At 43.9% G+C, this 16097-nt stretch overlaps 1 protein-coding gene across 10 annotated transcripts in view; it reads left to right on the top strand.

Moving 5' to 3' along the window:
- The window catches only part of alpha-Catr (alpha-catenin related), a 975683-nt gene that overhangs the window by 708437 nt on the left and 251149 nt on the right, over positions 1-16097 (top strand). For all 10 annotated transcript variants that reach the window (XR_011714220.1, XM_071674733.1, XM_071674732.1 and 7 more), the window contains one exon: positions 8498-8707. Coding sequence is in view for 9 of the 10 variants with exons in the window: in XM_071674733.1 (XP_071530834.1) it covers positions 8498-8707 (210 nt within the window). In the remaining variant the exon portion in view is untranslated. The remainder of the gene's footprint in view (positions 1-8497; positions 8708-16097) is intronic.

Below are 16097 nucleotides of genomic sequence, written 5' to 3'. Positions count from 1 at the left end.
GCCACGCTCATGCTCCGAAAGGCTGACCATGTGAGGCGTTGCTCTTCTATAGTGGATTAACGGACAGATGATGGCATGAAGGGTCTCTGGCTCCGGTGTTGTGGCAGGCAGATGTTGGCACGGAGGGTCTGTGGCTCCGATAGTGTGGCTGGCACGGAGAGTCTGTCCCTTGTAGTGAGTCGGGCAGATGTTGGCACAGTTGGGTCTCTGGCTGCGGTAGTGCGGCTAAGAAAGTGCTGTTCAGCTATTCTTGCTGTCGTGAGAACATATGAAACAAGCAACGTGCATCACTGGAAATATTTATAAGCACAAATTATCTTGCTCAGGTACGTTATATATGACAGCTGGTGACTGAACATGTGCAATGTAGGCCATGGTTCTTGTGTTCCTGTCGCAAGCGCAAGCTTGTGAAAGTGGTAGAGGCAACCAGGGTAAAAGAAAAAATAAAGAATATATATATATATATATATATATATATATATATATATATATATATATATATATATATATATATATATAGTATTGTACTTATTCGCTGTCTCCCGCGTTACCGAGGTAGCGCAAGGAAACAGAAGAAAGAATGGCCTAACCCACCCTTTTACACATGTGTATACATAAACGCCCACACACGCACGTATACATACCTATACATTTCAACGTATGATACATATACATACACAGACATTTACATATATACACATGTACATATTCATACTTACTGCCTTCATCCATTTTCGTCGCCACCGCGCCACACATAAATGGCAACCCCCTCACCCCGCGCATGCGCAAGGTAGCGCTAGGAAAAGAACAAATGCCACATTCTTTCACACTCAGCCTCTAGCTGTTGTGTGTAATGCACAGAAACCACAGCTCCCTTTCCACATCCAGGCCCCACAAAACTTTCCATGGTTTACCCCAGACGCTTCACATGTCCTGGTTCAATCCATTGACAGCACGTCGACCACATTGTTCCAATTCACTCTATTCCTTGCACACCTTTTACCCTCCTGTATGTTCAGGCCCCGATCGCTCAAAATCTTTTTCATTCCATCCTTCCACCTCCAGTTTGGTCTCCTGCTTCTCTCTCCCTCCACCTCTGACACATATATGCTCTTGGTCAATCTTTCCTCACTCATTCTCTCCATTTGACCAAAACCATTTCAGTACACCTCTTCTGCTTTCTCAACCACACTCTTTTTATTACCACACATCTCTCTTACCCTTTCATTACTTATTCGATCAAACCCCCTCACACCACATATTGTCCCCAAACATCTCATTTCCAACACATCCACCCTCCTCCGCACCACCCTACCTATATCCCACGCCTCGCAACCACATAACATTGCTGGAATCACTATTCCTTCAAACATACCCATTTTTGTTCTTTGAGATAACATTCTCGCCTTCCACACATTCTTCAACGCTCCCATAACCTTCGCCCTCCTCCCCCACCCTGTGACTCACTTCCGCTCCCATGGTTCCATCCGCTGCTAAATCCACTCCCGGATATCTAAAACACCTCACTTCCTCCAGTTTTTCTCCATTCAAACTTACCTTCCAGTTGACTTGTCCCTCAACCCTACTGAACCTAATGACCTTGCTTTTATTCACAATTACTCTCGGTTCTCTTCTTTTACACACTTTACCAAACTCAGTCACCAGCTTCTGCAGTTTCTCACCCGAATCAGCCACCAGCGCTGTATCATCAGCGAACAACAACTGACTCACTTCCCAAGCCCTCTCATCAACAACTGACTGCATGCTTGCCCCTCTCTCCAAAACTCTTGCATTGGCTTCTCTAACAAACCCATCCATGAACAAATTAAACAACCATCTAGACATCACGCACCCCTGCCGCAAACCGACATTCACTGGGAACCAGTCACTTTCCTCTCTCCCTAATCGTACACACGCCTTACTTCCTCGATAAAAACTTTCCACTGCTTCCAGCAACTTATCTCCCACACCATATACTCTTAATACCTTCCACAGAGCATCTCTGAACTCTGTCGTATGCCCTCTACAGATCCATAAATGATACATACAAATGCATTTGTTTTTCGAAATATTTCTCACATACATTCTTCAAAGCAAAAACCTGATCCACACATCCTCTACCACTTCTGAAACCACACTGCTCCACCCTAATCTGATGTTCTGTACATACCTTCACCCTCTCAATCAATACCATCCCATATAATTTCCCACGAATACTCAGCAAACTTATACATCTGTAATTTGAACGGTCACCTTTATCCCCTTTGCCTTTGTACAATGGCACTATGCATGCATTCCGCCAGTCCTTAGGCACTTCACTATGAAACATACATACATTGAATATCCTCGCCAACCTGTCAACAACACAGTAACCCACTTTTATAATAAATTGCACTGCAATAACATCCAAACCCACCGCCCTGCCGGCTTTCATCTTCCACAAAGCTTTCACTACCTCTTCTCTGTCTACCAAACCATTCTCCATGACCCTCTCACTTCGCACACCATCTCGACGACCAAAACACCCTATATCTGCCACTCTATCACCAAACACATTCAACAAACCTTCGAAATACTCACTCCATCTCCTTCTCACTTCCCACTACTTGTTATTACCTCCCCATTAGCCCCTTTCACCGATGTTCCCATTTGCTCTCTTTCTTACGCACGTTATTTACCTCCTTCCAAAACATCTTTTTATTCTCCCTAAAATTTAACGATACTCTCTCACCCAACTCTTTTTACCCTCTTTTTCACCTCTTGCACCTTTCTCTTGACCTCCTGCCTCTTTCTGTTATACATTTCCCAGTCATTTGCACTATTTTCATGCGAAACTCGTCAAATGGTTTTCTCTTCTCTTTCACTAACAATCTTACTTCTTCATCCCACCTCTCACTACCCTTTCTAATCTGCCCACCCACTTTTCTCATGCCACAGGCATCTTTTGCGCAAGTCATTACTGCTTCCCTAAATATATCTCATTCCTCCCCCACTCCCCTTACGTCATTTGCTCTCACCTTTTTTTCATTCTGCACTCAATCTCTCCTGGTACTGCTTCACACAAATCTCTCTAAGAGACTTGTGTGATCAAGTATATTCCTATGACTCTAAGGGGAAATGAAACACTAAGTTCCCAAGTGCACTTTCATGTAATAACCACTTCATCAGGGGAGATACAAAAAAGAAATATAACAGTCAATTGATATGGAACGAGGAGACGTAGCTAGGTGGCCATTTGGTAAACAAGTCACTTGTTTACCAAATGTAGTCCTAGATACGTCTCTTTGTATATCAACTGACTGCTATATTTCTTTCATGTATCTCCCCTGATGATGTGATTACTACACGAAAGTGCACTCGGCAACTTATCGTGTTTCACTTCCCCATGGACTCATATTATGTGTGGATTAGGAGTTTCCTTTGAAAAATGTATGTGAGAAATACTTTGAAAAACAGATGAATTTGTATGTATCATTTATGGATCTGGAAAAGGCATATGATAGGGTTGATAGAGATATGGTGTGGGAGGTAAGTTGCTAGAAGCAGTGAAAAGTTTTTACCAAGGACGTAAGGCATGTGTACGAGTAGGAAGAGAGGAAAGTGATTGGTTCCCAATGAATGTCGGTTTGCGGCAGGGGTGCGTGATGTTTCCTTGGTTGTCTAATTTGCTTATGGATGGTGTGCTAGGAAGGTTATTGCAAGAGTTTTGGAGAGAGGGGCAAGTATGTAGTCTATTGTGGATGAGAGTGCCTAAGAAGTGAGTCAGTTGTTGTTCGCTGGTGATACAGCGCTGACGGCTGATTCGGGTGAGAAACTGTTGAGGTTGGTGACTGAGTTTGGTAAAGTGTGTGAAAAGAGAATGTTGAGAGTAAATATAGATAAGAGCAAGGTTATTAGGTTCAGTAGGGTTGAAGGACAAGTTAATTGGAAGGTAAGTTTGAATGTAGAAAAACTGGAGGAAGTGGAGTGTTTTAGATATGTGGGAGTCAACTTAGCAGGGGATGGAACCATTGTATCGGAAGTGAGTCACAGGGTCGGGGAGGAGGCAAAGGTTCTGGTAGCTTTGAAGAATGTATGGAAGGCGAGAACGTTATCTCGGAGAATAAAAGGGTATGTTTGAAGGAATAGTTGTTCCTACTATGTTATATGGTTGCGAGGCATGGGCTATAGATAGGGTTGTACGGAGGTGGGTGAATGTGTTGGAAATTAAATTTTTGAAGACAGTATGTGGCGTGAGGTGGTTTGATAGAGTAAGTAATGAAAGGGTGAGAGAGTGGTAATAAAAAGAGTGTGGCTGAGAGAGCAGAAGAGGGTGTGTTGAAATGGCTTGGACATAAGGAGAGAATGAGTGAGGAAAGATTGACAAAGAGGATATATGTGTGAGGTGGAGGGAAGGAGGAGAAGCGGGAGACCAAATTGGAGATGGAAGGATGGAGTGAAAAAGATTTTGAGCGATCAGGGCCTGAACATATAGGAAGGTGAAAGGAATAGAGTGGATTGGAACGATGTGGTATACCGGGGTCGACGTGCTGTCAGTGGGCTGAACCAGAGCATGTGAAGAGTCTGGGGTAAACCATGGAAAGGTCTGTGGGGCCTGGAGAGGTGTGGTTTCGGTGCATTACACATGGCAGCGAGAGATTGAGTGTAAGAGAATGTGGCCTTTTTATTGTCTGTTCCTGTCGCTACCTCGTTGTTGTTTTTGTGTGTGTTGGGGGGGTGGGGCTATTTCCTGTGTGGCGGAGTAGCAACGGGAGTGTATGAAGGCAGCAAGTATGAATATATACATGTGTATATATGTATGTGTGTATGTATATGCATGTATACGTTGATATGTATATGTATGCATATGTGCGTGTATGGACGTTTATGCATATATATGTGTATATAAGTGGCTGGGCTATTCTTCGTCTGTTTCCTTGCGCTACCTTGCTGACGCGGGAAGCAGCGGTTAAGTGCAATAAATAAATATTGAAAAAAAAAAAAAAAAAAAAATATATATATATATATATATATATATATATATATATATATATATATATATATATATATATATATATATATATATATATATATATATATATATATATATGGTTCTCAGGTTATTATTCATAAAATTTGGAAATCGTGAAGGCAAAATGATCGCATACAGTGTATTAATATTCATTCCAGCTCATAATATTGCCACTATTTGAATGCGATTCACTTGGTATTTGATTTATTCATTTTCTATACACTACAAACGAAAATGAGATTTTTCAGTGGAAATATTTTGCAAGATTGTAAACATGTGGATCTGCTAAGCATAGTTCAGTCCGTTCGATGGTCCATGCTGAGTGGTCTTGAGGTGTACTGTGGTCCTGGTGAGGACGTGTTACAACAGAACTGTTACCATACCATCATCACCTCAAGTATCCACACCATCACCGCCTCAACTACCCACGCCATCACTGTTCATACCACTACTGCCTCAACTATCCACACTATTACTATCTACACCACCACCACTTCAATTATCCACCATCACCATCCACACCCCCAATACCTCAACTATCCACACCATCACCACCCACACCACCACCTCAACCATCCACACCAACACCACCCACACCACCACCACCCACTCCACCACCACCTCAATCATCCACACCAACACCACCACCCTAACCATCCACCCCAAAGCGGTCGGAGATTTTCATTCGTAAGTCTCTATCGGCGGGTCATTTGGACCTTACCTAGTCAAAGGATCATGTGAGCTTTAGTCATCACTTGAGGTCCGTCGTTCATCGCCCCGTCATTAACTTTTCACGTTTGTCTTTTCCTCAGAGATCACAGATCCACACTGGGCAGGGATGGTCTTTGGGTCTTCACTCCTCACAGTTGTCCCAGGTTAACATCTAGGCATCAGTATTCGCCCTTAGTCTTCCCGTTTTCTCATGTCAGTCTTCTCTGACACCGCTTGGCAGGAGTGAACCAAACTTGACAAAAAGTCGTTCTTTGACGGTCCTTTAAAAGAAAAAAAAAAAAAGGTCTTGTCCAGGGATCCCGAACACCATCAAAGATTTGCTGCTTTTACTAAAATAGGAATCTCTTCCAATAGCCATGAATTCCTCGCTCTAAGGCAGAATTAGTTCAGATTTTAAATGTAACTAAAGAATTTTGAGTCACTTTGCATATGGCGGAGTTCTTTTTCAGTAAGATTCATAGATCTCTTTCGTTTCGATAATCACTGATCATGCAAATGAGACCAAGTTGGTCAGAGCGACACGTAAGATTCTGCTGTGAAACTGTGGGCCTCCTAGAAATGTACGTAGCAGGGATGATCCCTGTGTGGTTCCTTCCCTCATGCGAGCCTGACCACCATCCATGATGACATACTGAGTCACCAGTGTTGCTCTCGTAACTGTACTGAATATTAGGGAGACCAGTCATTGTTCAGTCTGCCCTCCCTCCATATACGAGGAAATAGAGCCATCGCAGCACTGATTACTAGCACCCTGCCCATGAGAACCGTCATCCCACATGACTAGTCTATTAGACCCATTACCAGAGCCCTCCATCAGAAGCACCACACTGAGGCAGTGTGGACCTGCCCATCAGAACCATCATCCCACCGCCACCCTGTCCCTCACACCCTGCCCATCAGAACCATCATCCCACCACACCCTGACCCTTCACACCCTGCCCATCAGAACCATCATCCCATCGCCACCCTGACCCTCACACCCTGCCCATCAGAACCATCATCCCACCGCCACCCTGTCCCTCACACCCTGCCCATCAGAACCATCATCCCACCGCCACCCTGTCCCTCACACCCTGCCCATCATCCCATCGCCACCCTGACCCTCACACCCTGCCCATCATCCCACCTCCACCCTTGAACTAACCACCAGTGATCTCAGACCATCACCGTCACTGTTGAAGGACACTGTCATGACCCTGTCCTGGTGTGTTACGACACAACACGCAGACTGTTTCTCCGGCTTTTGCATTGAGTATCATAACTTATTGTAAAGTTCTGAACCTTTCCTTTTTAGCCTTCATTTACATAAGACCTCATGAGTCTCTCTGTCGTTTTTAGTATACAGTGATTTAGAAAAAAAATAATGTATTTCATACATCATCGGAATTGGGGCTGGAAAGTAGTCTATTCATATCCGCAGTAGAGTGGGTGAAAAATATAAGCGGTCTGACGAACCTTGGCTGTTGACCTACTGACCCCTCACATTAACAGACCGGGCGCTACCTGCCCACCTACTGCTATATGCACTTTATATCCCTCGTATATAAAGCGACTATTCACACAGGGGAGGACACCGTGCGGATGGACAGAAAGACAGACGAGTTAATGCTGTATACCACCAGCATTCAACTTCCATAATTATTTTTTTGTCATTCATATTCCTTTAGCGCGCGCGCGCGCACACACACACACACACACACACACACACACACACACACACACACACACACACACACACACATTATGTGCGTGTGTTCAGTTTGCGTGGGAGGGGAGACGAGCAGGTTCATGGCATGTTAGCAGCCAGCCAGCCACGTATGGAAGGTTAGGTTTCCAGCCAGTTACTTCTCATGGCGTCCCCCATGATATAACATAATGACAGGCAGCTTGCTTCCTGGCCATGAACCTCGAGCAGGAACTGAATGTGAACGTAATTTACCTAATCTCGCAGCCTCTTGCTTCCGTATACGAGGTCGCGTTCTACACGTCCTGAGGACAATGATTCCTCGCATCAGATGACAGTGTAAGATTGTTATCCAGTCCGTCGCTCACCCTGGACATGGTCACATTTTTATATAGATAGGTTGACGACGGCAGAGCAGCAGTGGCAGGACATTGGCGCCACCAAACGAGTGGCACTGGTGGGGCAGGGGGTCAGGAGTCAGACGAGCGGCGCTAATGGGGTAGGGGTCAGGCCACAGAAGCAGCACTGGTGGGGCAGGGGTCAGGGGCCACAGAAGCGGCACTGGTGGGGCAGGGGTCAGGGGCCACAGAAGCGGCACTGGTGGGGCAGGAGGTAGGAGTCAGACGAGCGGCACAAGTGGGGCAGGGGGTCTGGGGCCAGACGAGCGGCACTGGTGGAGCAGGGGTCAGACGAACGGCCCTATTGGGGCAGGGATCAGGGGCAGACGAGCGGCACTAGTGGGGCAGGGGTCATGGGCAGGGGCAGGCGCCAGACAAGCGGCACTGATGGGGCAGGGGTCTAGGACCAGACGATCGGCACTCGTGGGGCAGGGGTCTGGTACGATACGAGCAGTAGTCTTGTAGAGAAGATACAATAAGAGCAGCACTGACGGAGCAGCTACCAGACGAGCGGAACGGTCGGGTGAACTCTGCTTCTTTTACCTGTTATGTAATGTTAATACTTTATTATCTCTAGTATTAGCTATCAATATCCTAATATCACCCCTCCTAATCAGTCCCTCCCATCTGCCTCAAGCGCCATGTGTAACCTTCTCTTTTCTCCTGACGCAGGTGACTCACAGTCTGTCGCGCCTCGAGAGCGTCACCAACTTCACCGAGTTCGTGAAGGCGTTCAGCCACTTCGGGGCAGAGATGGTGGAGCTGGCGCACCTGACAGGGGACCGCGCCGCCGACATGAAGGACGAGCGCAGACGGGCGCAGATGGCGGCCGCTCGGCAGGTCCTGGACAGATCCACAATGATGCTTCTCACAGCCTCCAAGGTGGGCCACTCCTCTGTTGTAGTGAAGTGAAGGCTTTCGTGGTACTAAACGTTTCTTCTCTTTACACGTATAAAAGTGACTTAATGACTAGTGCTCATCTCTTGAATTGACTGTTGATTACATGTACTCAGTTTCGCTGTAGCTTTATTACTAATAGGTACTCATTCTTTTACTTCCACTTTAAAACACTCTGAAATCACCCCTCTTGTCCAGATTCCCCTCACCTTACTACTCAGGACTTGCACATAAATCAGGCATCATTCGCTTACTGCTTGTGTCATTTCTTGCAATATCTAAAGTGAGGAAAGATGCCTTGCACATTGCCCAGTCATTCATGCACTATCTACTGTTTTTATAAAAGATCTATCTTCTCCATATGGATATCTTTCTGAAGTAATTGCTGATATCAGCAGAAAAAAAAGAAAAAAAAAACAAGAGTCCAGAGGACCTGGAAAGAACAAAACATCATATTACGAGGAGAAATGAGAAACATGAATGGAACAACTACAGAAAGATTCACAAGAAAACTTAACGTACGGTTGAAATCAGTCACAGATGACTCCAAGTGTAATACTTAGGTAAGTGCATAGCGGAAGAGAGAGAAACATCAAGCATGACGTGCAGTGAGCGCTCCGCGCTTCACCTGCCTTTCAAACGAAATTCTCTCTCTCTCTCTCTCTCTCTCTCTCTCTCTCTCTCTCTCTCTCTCTCTCTCTCTCTCTCTCTCTCTCTCTCTCTCTCTCTCTCTCGTGCAGCACCCACAGCCTGCCCCACCCCTCCTCTGCTCGCACCTCCCCTCCATAAGCTAAAGCTAGAAGAATATAACAAACTGATTGGGGACAACATGAAAGCATTTGATCATTCGTGGAAGAAGGGAAATCGTTGGTATAGAAAAGAAAACGTAATCCTATAACAACCACGGAGATAGATCGGCCAGAGAGGAAGCTAGATATGAGAGAGCAGACTGGCGGAGGGCAGCCATATGAGGGGAGCTTAGAAGAGATGAGACTCCGGTGCCACACCCTGCCAGGAGCTTTGGATGTATCTAGGGATGATGACTATACATAAGTGAAATAGGAAACAGTACCACCAGTGGATCTCGCATTACGGACCGTACTGTCGATCAGAGAGAAGAATGGGAGATTCAAGACGTCTGAGGATATTGGAGGTGAAGAGGGTTTCAAAGACTGGATGAAAAGGTCGTACTTCCATTCCCACAACAATAACCTCTGCTATGCGTTTGGCGGAGATAGAAGCATAACCACATAAGACAAACAGTAATTTACCGAAGGACAGATGTTCGTAAGTTATTCCAGTCAGCTTTGTTGAGGTGCCAGTATTTACGTTTAGAAGGGGCTGCAGGAGGAGGAGGTGCCGTTAAAAATAGGCACATTTATGAGTGTGTGATTAAATGAACCACTGGAGGGTTGATTGTGTATTTACAGCGCGAAGGATTAGAGGTGAAAAATAGATCCAGAATATTAGGAGAGTGGTCACAGCGGCCAGGAATATGGGTGAGGTTGGAGATCATTTGCTCTAGATCTTCGAGAATGGAGAACGTGAGGGCTTCAATCCCCACACCATCTGTATGGGAGGAATCTAACCATTCCCTGTGCGGTAAACGTTGAAATCCTGTAGGTGAGGGATCTCAGCTTTCTGGTGAGCGGATGCCACAGTCTCATGGTAGGAGTTTAGAAAGTCGAAGAAAGATGAAATTTGTAGAATTACGAGAGTAGTAGGAAAAACAGAGGAATAGTGTGGTAATTGGGAGAAAGACCTTCAGCCACATAACATTAAAGTCTTGGGAACTCAAGGTCCTCGAGGCATGCAACAGGTGTATTCATGTTGGAATAAGCACAAACACCACCTTTGAATCGGAATCGTAAGTTGGATATGAAAAATGGGCCAGTGAGAACATCAGTGGACAACTGCGTCTCAGAGAGAAGTAAGATATTAGGAGATGTGCTCAACAGATGGTGTTCAACGGAGGAGAGGTAACTAGAGAGACCACGAATGTTGGTATAGTGAACAGAAAAAGAGGAAGGTCTAACAGAGTGGGAAAGATCGTGGGAGAGGCCGTTACTACTACTGTCTGAACCTTCCGTCTCATTGGAGATAGAATTAGGCAGGAACCCGGAGATTCTTAGTCCCCTTTCCCTTGATGATGATGACTAGGGACCATAGATTTGTTGGACTCTATCATGACTGCATTTAAAAACGATTGTGCCGATAGGAGGTGGCAAGAGAACTTACGTGAAGAAACTAATTGATGTGTGAGTACGTCTCCGGTGCTCGTAAGGAGATGACAATACTCGCCCAGTAGTCTCAATTTGATGAGACAGAAAGTGGTGTAACGGTTAGCGTTCCTCACCATAAAGCATTCACGGGCAACCCAGGGTCGAGCACACAGGTTCGATTCCTGGTCACGGGAGTCGATCTTCTGTCATCCCAGCTGTTCATCTACCCCTAGAGGTTGGTTGAGAAATGGGTACCTGGCTCAGGTACCCATATATATATACATATCCCTGGGGATAGGGGAGAAACAATACTTCCCACGTATTCTCCGCGCGTCGTAGAAGACGACTAAAAGGGAAGGGAGCGGGGAGCTGGAAATTCTTCCCTCCCATTTTTTAAATTTCCAGAAGAAGGAACAGAGAAGGGGGCCAAGTGAGGATATTCCCACTAAGGCTCAGTCCTATGTCCTTAACGCTACTTCGCTAACGCGGGAAATGGCGAATATGTGAAGGGGGCTAATGGGGAGGTGATAACAAGTACTGGTGATGTGAGAAGGAGGTGGAGTGAGTATTTTGAAGGTTTGTTGAATGTGTTTGATGATAGAGTGGCAGAAATAGGGTGTTTTAGTCGAGGTGGTGTGCAAAGTGAGAGGGTTAGGGAAAATGATTTGGTAAACAGAGAAGAGGTAGTAAAAGCTTTACAAAGCCGACAAGGCAGCGGGTTTGGATGGTATTACAGTGGAATTTATCAAGAAAGGGGGTGACTGTACTGTTGACTAGTTGGTAAGGTTATTCATTGTATGTATGACTCATGGTGAGGTGCCTGAGGATTGGCTGAATGCTTGCATAGTGCCATTGTACAGAGGGCAAAGGGGATAAAAGTGAGTGCTTAAGTTACAGAGGTATAAGTTTGTTGAGTATTCCTGGGAAATTATATGGGAGGGTATTGATTGAGAGGGTGTAGGCATGTATAGAGCATCAGACTGGGGAAGAGCAGTGTGGTTTCAGAAGTGGTAGAGAATGTGTGGACCAGGTGTTTGCTTTGAAGAATGTATGTGAGAAATGCTTAGAAAAGCAAATGGATTTGTATGTAGCATTTATGGATCTGGAGAAGGCATATGATAAGAGTTGATAGAGATGTTCTGTGGAAGGTTTTAAGAATATATGGTGTGGGAGGCAAGTTGTTAGAAGCAGTGAAAAGTTTTTATAGAGGATGTAAGGCATGTGTACGTGTAGGAAGAGAGGAAAGTGATTGGTTCTCAGTGAATGTTGGTTTCCGGCAGGGCTGTGTGATGTCTCCAAGGTTGTTTAATTTGTTTCTGGATGGGGTTGTTAGGGAGGTGAATGCAAGAGTTTTGGAGAGAGGGGCAAGTATGAAGTCTGTTGTGGATGAGAGAGCTTGGGAAGAGGGTCAGTTGTTGTTTGCTGATGATACAGCGTTGAAAGTCGAGAATGTTATCTTGCAAAGCAAAAATGGGTATGTTTGAAGGAATAGTGGTTCCAACAATGTTATATGGTTGCGAGGCGTGGGCTATGGATAAAGTTGGGCGGAGGAGGGTGGATGTGCTGGAAATGAGATGTTTTAGGACAATATGTGGTGTAAGGTGGTTTGATCGAGTAAGTAATGAAAGGGTAAGGGAGATGTGTGGTAGTAAATAGAGTGTGGTTGAGAGAGCAGAAAGGATGTTTTGAAATGGTTTGGTCACATGGAGAGAAAGAGTGAGGAAAGATTGACCAAGACGATATATATGTCAGAGGTGGAGGGAACGAGGAGAAGTGGGAGACCAAATTGGAGGTGGAAAGATGGAATGAAAAAGATTTTGAGTGACTGGGGCCTGAACATGCAGGAGGGTGGAAGGCGTGCAAGGAATAGAATTGGAACGATGTGGTATACCGGGGTCGACGTGCTGTCAGTGGATTGAACCAGGGTATGTGAAACGTCTGGGGTAAACCATGGAAAGCTTTGTTGGGGCTTGGATGTGGAAACGGAGCTGTGGTTTCGGTTCATTATACATGACAGCTAGAAACTGAGTGTGAACGAATGTGGCCTTTGTTGTCTTTTTCTAGCGCTACCTCATGCACATGCGGGGGGAGGGGGCTGTTATTTCCCATGTGTGGCGGGGTGGCGACGGGAATGAATGAGGGCAGACAGTATGAATTATGTACATGTGTATATATGCATATGTCTGAGTGTGTATATATATGTATACGTTGAGATATATAGGTATGTATATTTGCGTGTGTTGACGTGTATGTGTATACATGTGTATGTGGGTGGGTAGGGCCATTCTTTCGTCTTTTTCCTTGCGCTACCTCGCTAACGCGGGAGACAGCGACAAAGTATAATGAATATATATATATATATATATATATATATATATATATATATATATATATATATATATATATTCTTTTTTTTTAAACTATTCGCCATTTCCCGCGTTAGCGAGGTAGCGTTAAGAACAGAGAACTGGGCCTTTGAGGGAATATCCTCACCTGGCCCCCTTCTCTTTTCTTCTTTTGGAAAATTAAAAAAAAATAATGAGAGGGGAGGATTTCCATATATATATATATATATATATATATATATATATATATATATATATATATATATATATATATATATATATATGTATGTATATATATATATATATATATATATATATATATATATATATATATATATATATATATATATATATATATATGTATGTATATATATATATATATATATATATATATATATATATATATATATATATATATATATATATATATATAATGTGGCACGACATGTTTCGCGGAGACAATCCACCTCATCAGTTGCCAATACTTAATAAAGTTATTCAAATCTTAACATCACAACGTAGGTACCGTCCGGCGTCTACCAAACTAGACAACACACTGGCCTGACTGACAGTAACCGTAAAAGTGTGAGTGGTTAAGGTGGGGTTACGTGGCGGGGGTTGACCTGGGTGAGCTAGGTGTGTCAGGGACCACTTTTCGTACAATTCCGTTTTTTTGTCAATTCTCTCATAATGATATGGTGAATGACAGGATGGGCTTTAAAGTTTCCTGGGGACAGATGTAAAGTTCTCAGTATTAGCAATTTAAACAGACTCAGTGACTTTGCGGTAGGCATAATCAGCAGAAACGTATAGAATAACGGGATTTTCAGCTGAGGTGAGCAAGGTGATCATTATCTTGACATTGTTTAGCGATCGCAGTTTTGTGGTCGTCTCTGCGTACTGCTTGACGGTGCCAATAACATCTTTCAGTTACAGTTTTCCCGGTCCAGCCAGTGTATATATACACAGTCATGAAAACGATCACCCTGTAGACCTTGAAAATCCACTTATTCTATACCCCTCTGCTGATTATGCCAACCGCAGCGTCATTGAGTCTGTCTTCATTGCTGATACTAAGAACTTTAATATGTCCCCAGGAAAATTTCAAGCCCATCCTAGCATTAACCAGATAATTTTGAGAGAACTGACTGGATAGAAGCCTGGTTACGTGATATTTTTTTATCATTTATATCATTGACATGGATGTTGGGCTCAATAACTTAGTGTACAAATTGGCAGATGACATAAAAATTGGCAGTGCCGTTTTAACTGAAGAAGATACGCTAAGATGACAAAAGGATTTAGATAAGATAGCTGATTGGTCTAGAGTACGGCAGGTGTCATTTAATGCCAATAAATGTCAGCTGTCGCAAGTTTGACACATCAACAAGAAATTCGATTATGAACTGATGGATCACAAGATAAAGGACACCCTCTGTGTGAGGGATCTAGGAGTCAGTGTCTCCCCCCCCAACAACAACTATAGATTCTCCCAGCAGTGTAACGCGGCCGCCAAAAAGTAAATAGGATGTTAAGATTTATTGATAGAAATTTTACATACAAATGCAAGAATGCGATGTTGCCAGTACGCTTAAGTTTGACTCCACCTTGAATATGCTGAACACTTCTGGGCCACCACCTAAGTAAGAATGGTCTTAAATTGGAAGCTGTGCAGCAAACCATCAGAGGACAGAGAGCGAGAGCCGAATTTGTTCTCCTTAAGAAAGAGGTGGCTACGAGGCAAGTTAATAGACTGTTGTAAGATAAAGGATTCAGTAACGTCGATATTGAAACTTTCTTTACAGTCGCACCAGCGGTACCAACGAAAGAAATGGGCTAAAACTTAGTGGTTAAGATGTCACGCTGCTCGAAATATTTGTTTACTAATAACGTGACCAACTCGGGGAAGAAAAGCTCGTGGGACATGTTGCTCAAAGTGACTCTGTTAATATGCTCAAAATTAGGCTTGCTCCTCACCTGTCATTCTCCAGTATTCAATAATTCTTTTAGCTATTTATCATAATGTTGTGGTGTCTTACGCTACCTCCTCACCTTAGATATCACCTTGGCCATCTTTCGGTAAGGTACCAACCAACATTGATTAACCCGTGTCACCTGCTTTAAGGGAACAAGGAAGAATTATTGTATCATCCCTTCATATCAGGAGTAATATATACATGGTAAGTCGAGCGGCTGAAGCTCTAAGTTTATCCTTATTACTGTCTTTATAACGTAGGGTGAAGGGATTCAAGTCTTTAGTGATGGGATGCAAGACATAATCACGTTCATTCTACCTTCTAACTTTCCTATCAAAATTTCCTTCGGTCATATTAGACCTGCAAGGTTGTTTTTTTTTTCTGTTTCCCGTCCGACGTGCTTGTAAGTGGACTGCATCTTTCTCAGTGATGAGGCCAGGATACCTCACTTGGATTCGTGATCTCTCTCTCTCTCTCTCTCTCTCTCTCTCTCTCTCCAAAAGAATAACGTGGAATGAAATTATTGATCTAGTCGATGATACAGAATGAATGGACTGTCTGAACAGCAGCAATACAAAAACAAATATGGCAGCCTTTTATTAGGATGGATATGGAATGATTGTAAGATCAGTGCCACATAATAGATTGTATGATATAAAGATAAAGACACCATACAAGAGAAAGCAAATGGATGAATAGGAGAAAATGGAAGAGAAAACCAGGATTTGCATCAAGCGAAGACTGAGTAAAACGATTAAAAGGAAGAATACAGACCGGAAAGTAATGGAGTCACATAGATGGGAACCGAGACTGAAGTTAGAAAATGTAACTG

The sequence above is a fragment of the Panulirus ornatus genome, chromosome 20, assembly GCF_036320965.1.
Source record: "Panulirus ornatus isolate Po-2019 chromosome 20, ASM3632096v1, whole genome shotgun sequence".
NCBI classification, from domain to species: domain Eukaryota; kingdom Metazoa; phylum Arthropoda; class Malacostraca; order Decapoda; family Palinuridae; genus Panulirus; species Panulirus ornatus.
Note: the sequence above shows the minus strand (reverse complement) of the source record. Positions and strands in the feature narration are given on the sequence as shown.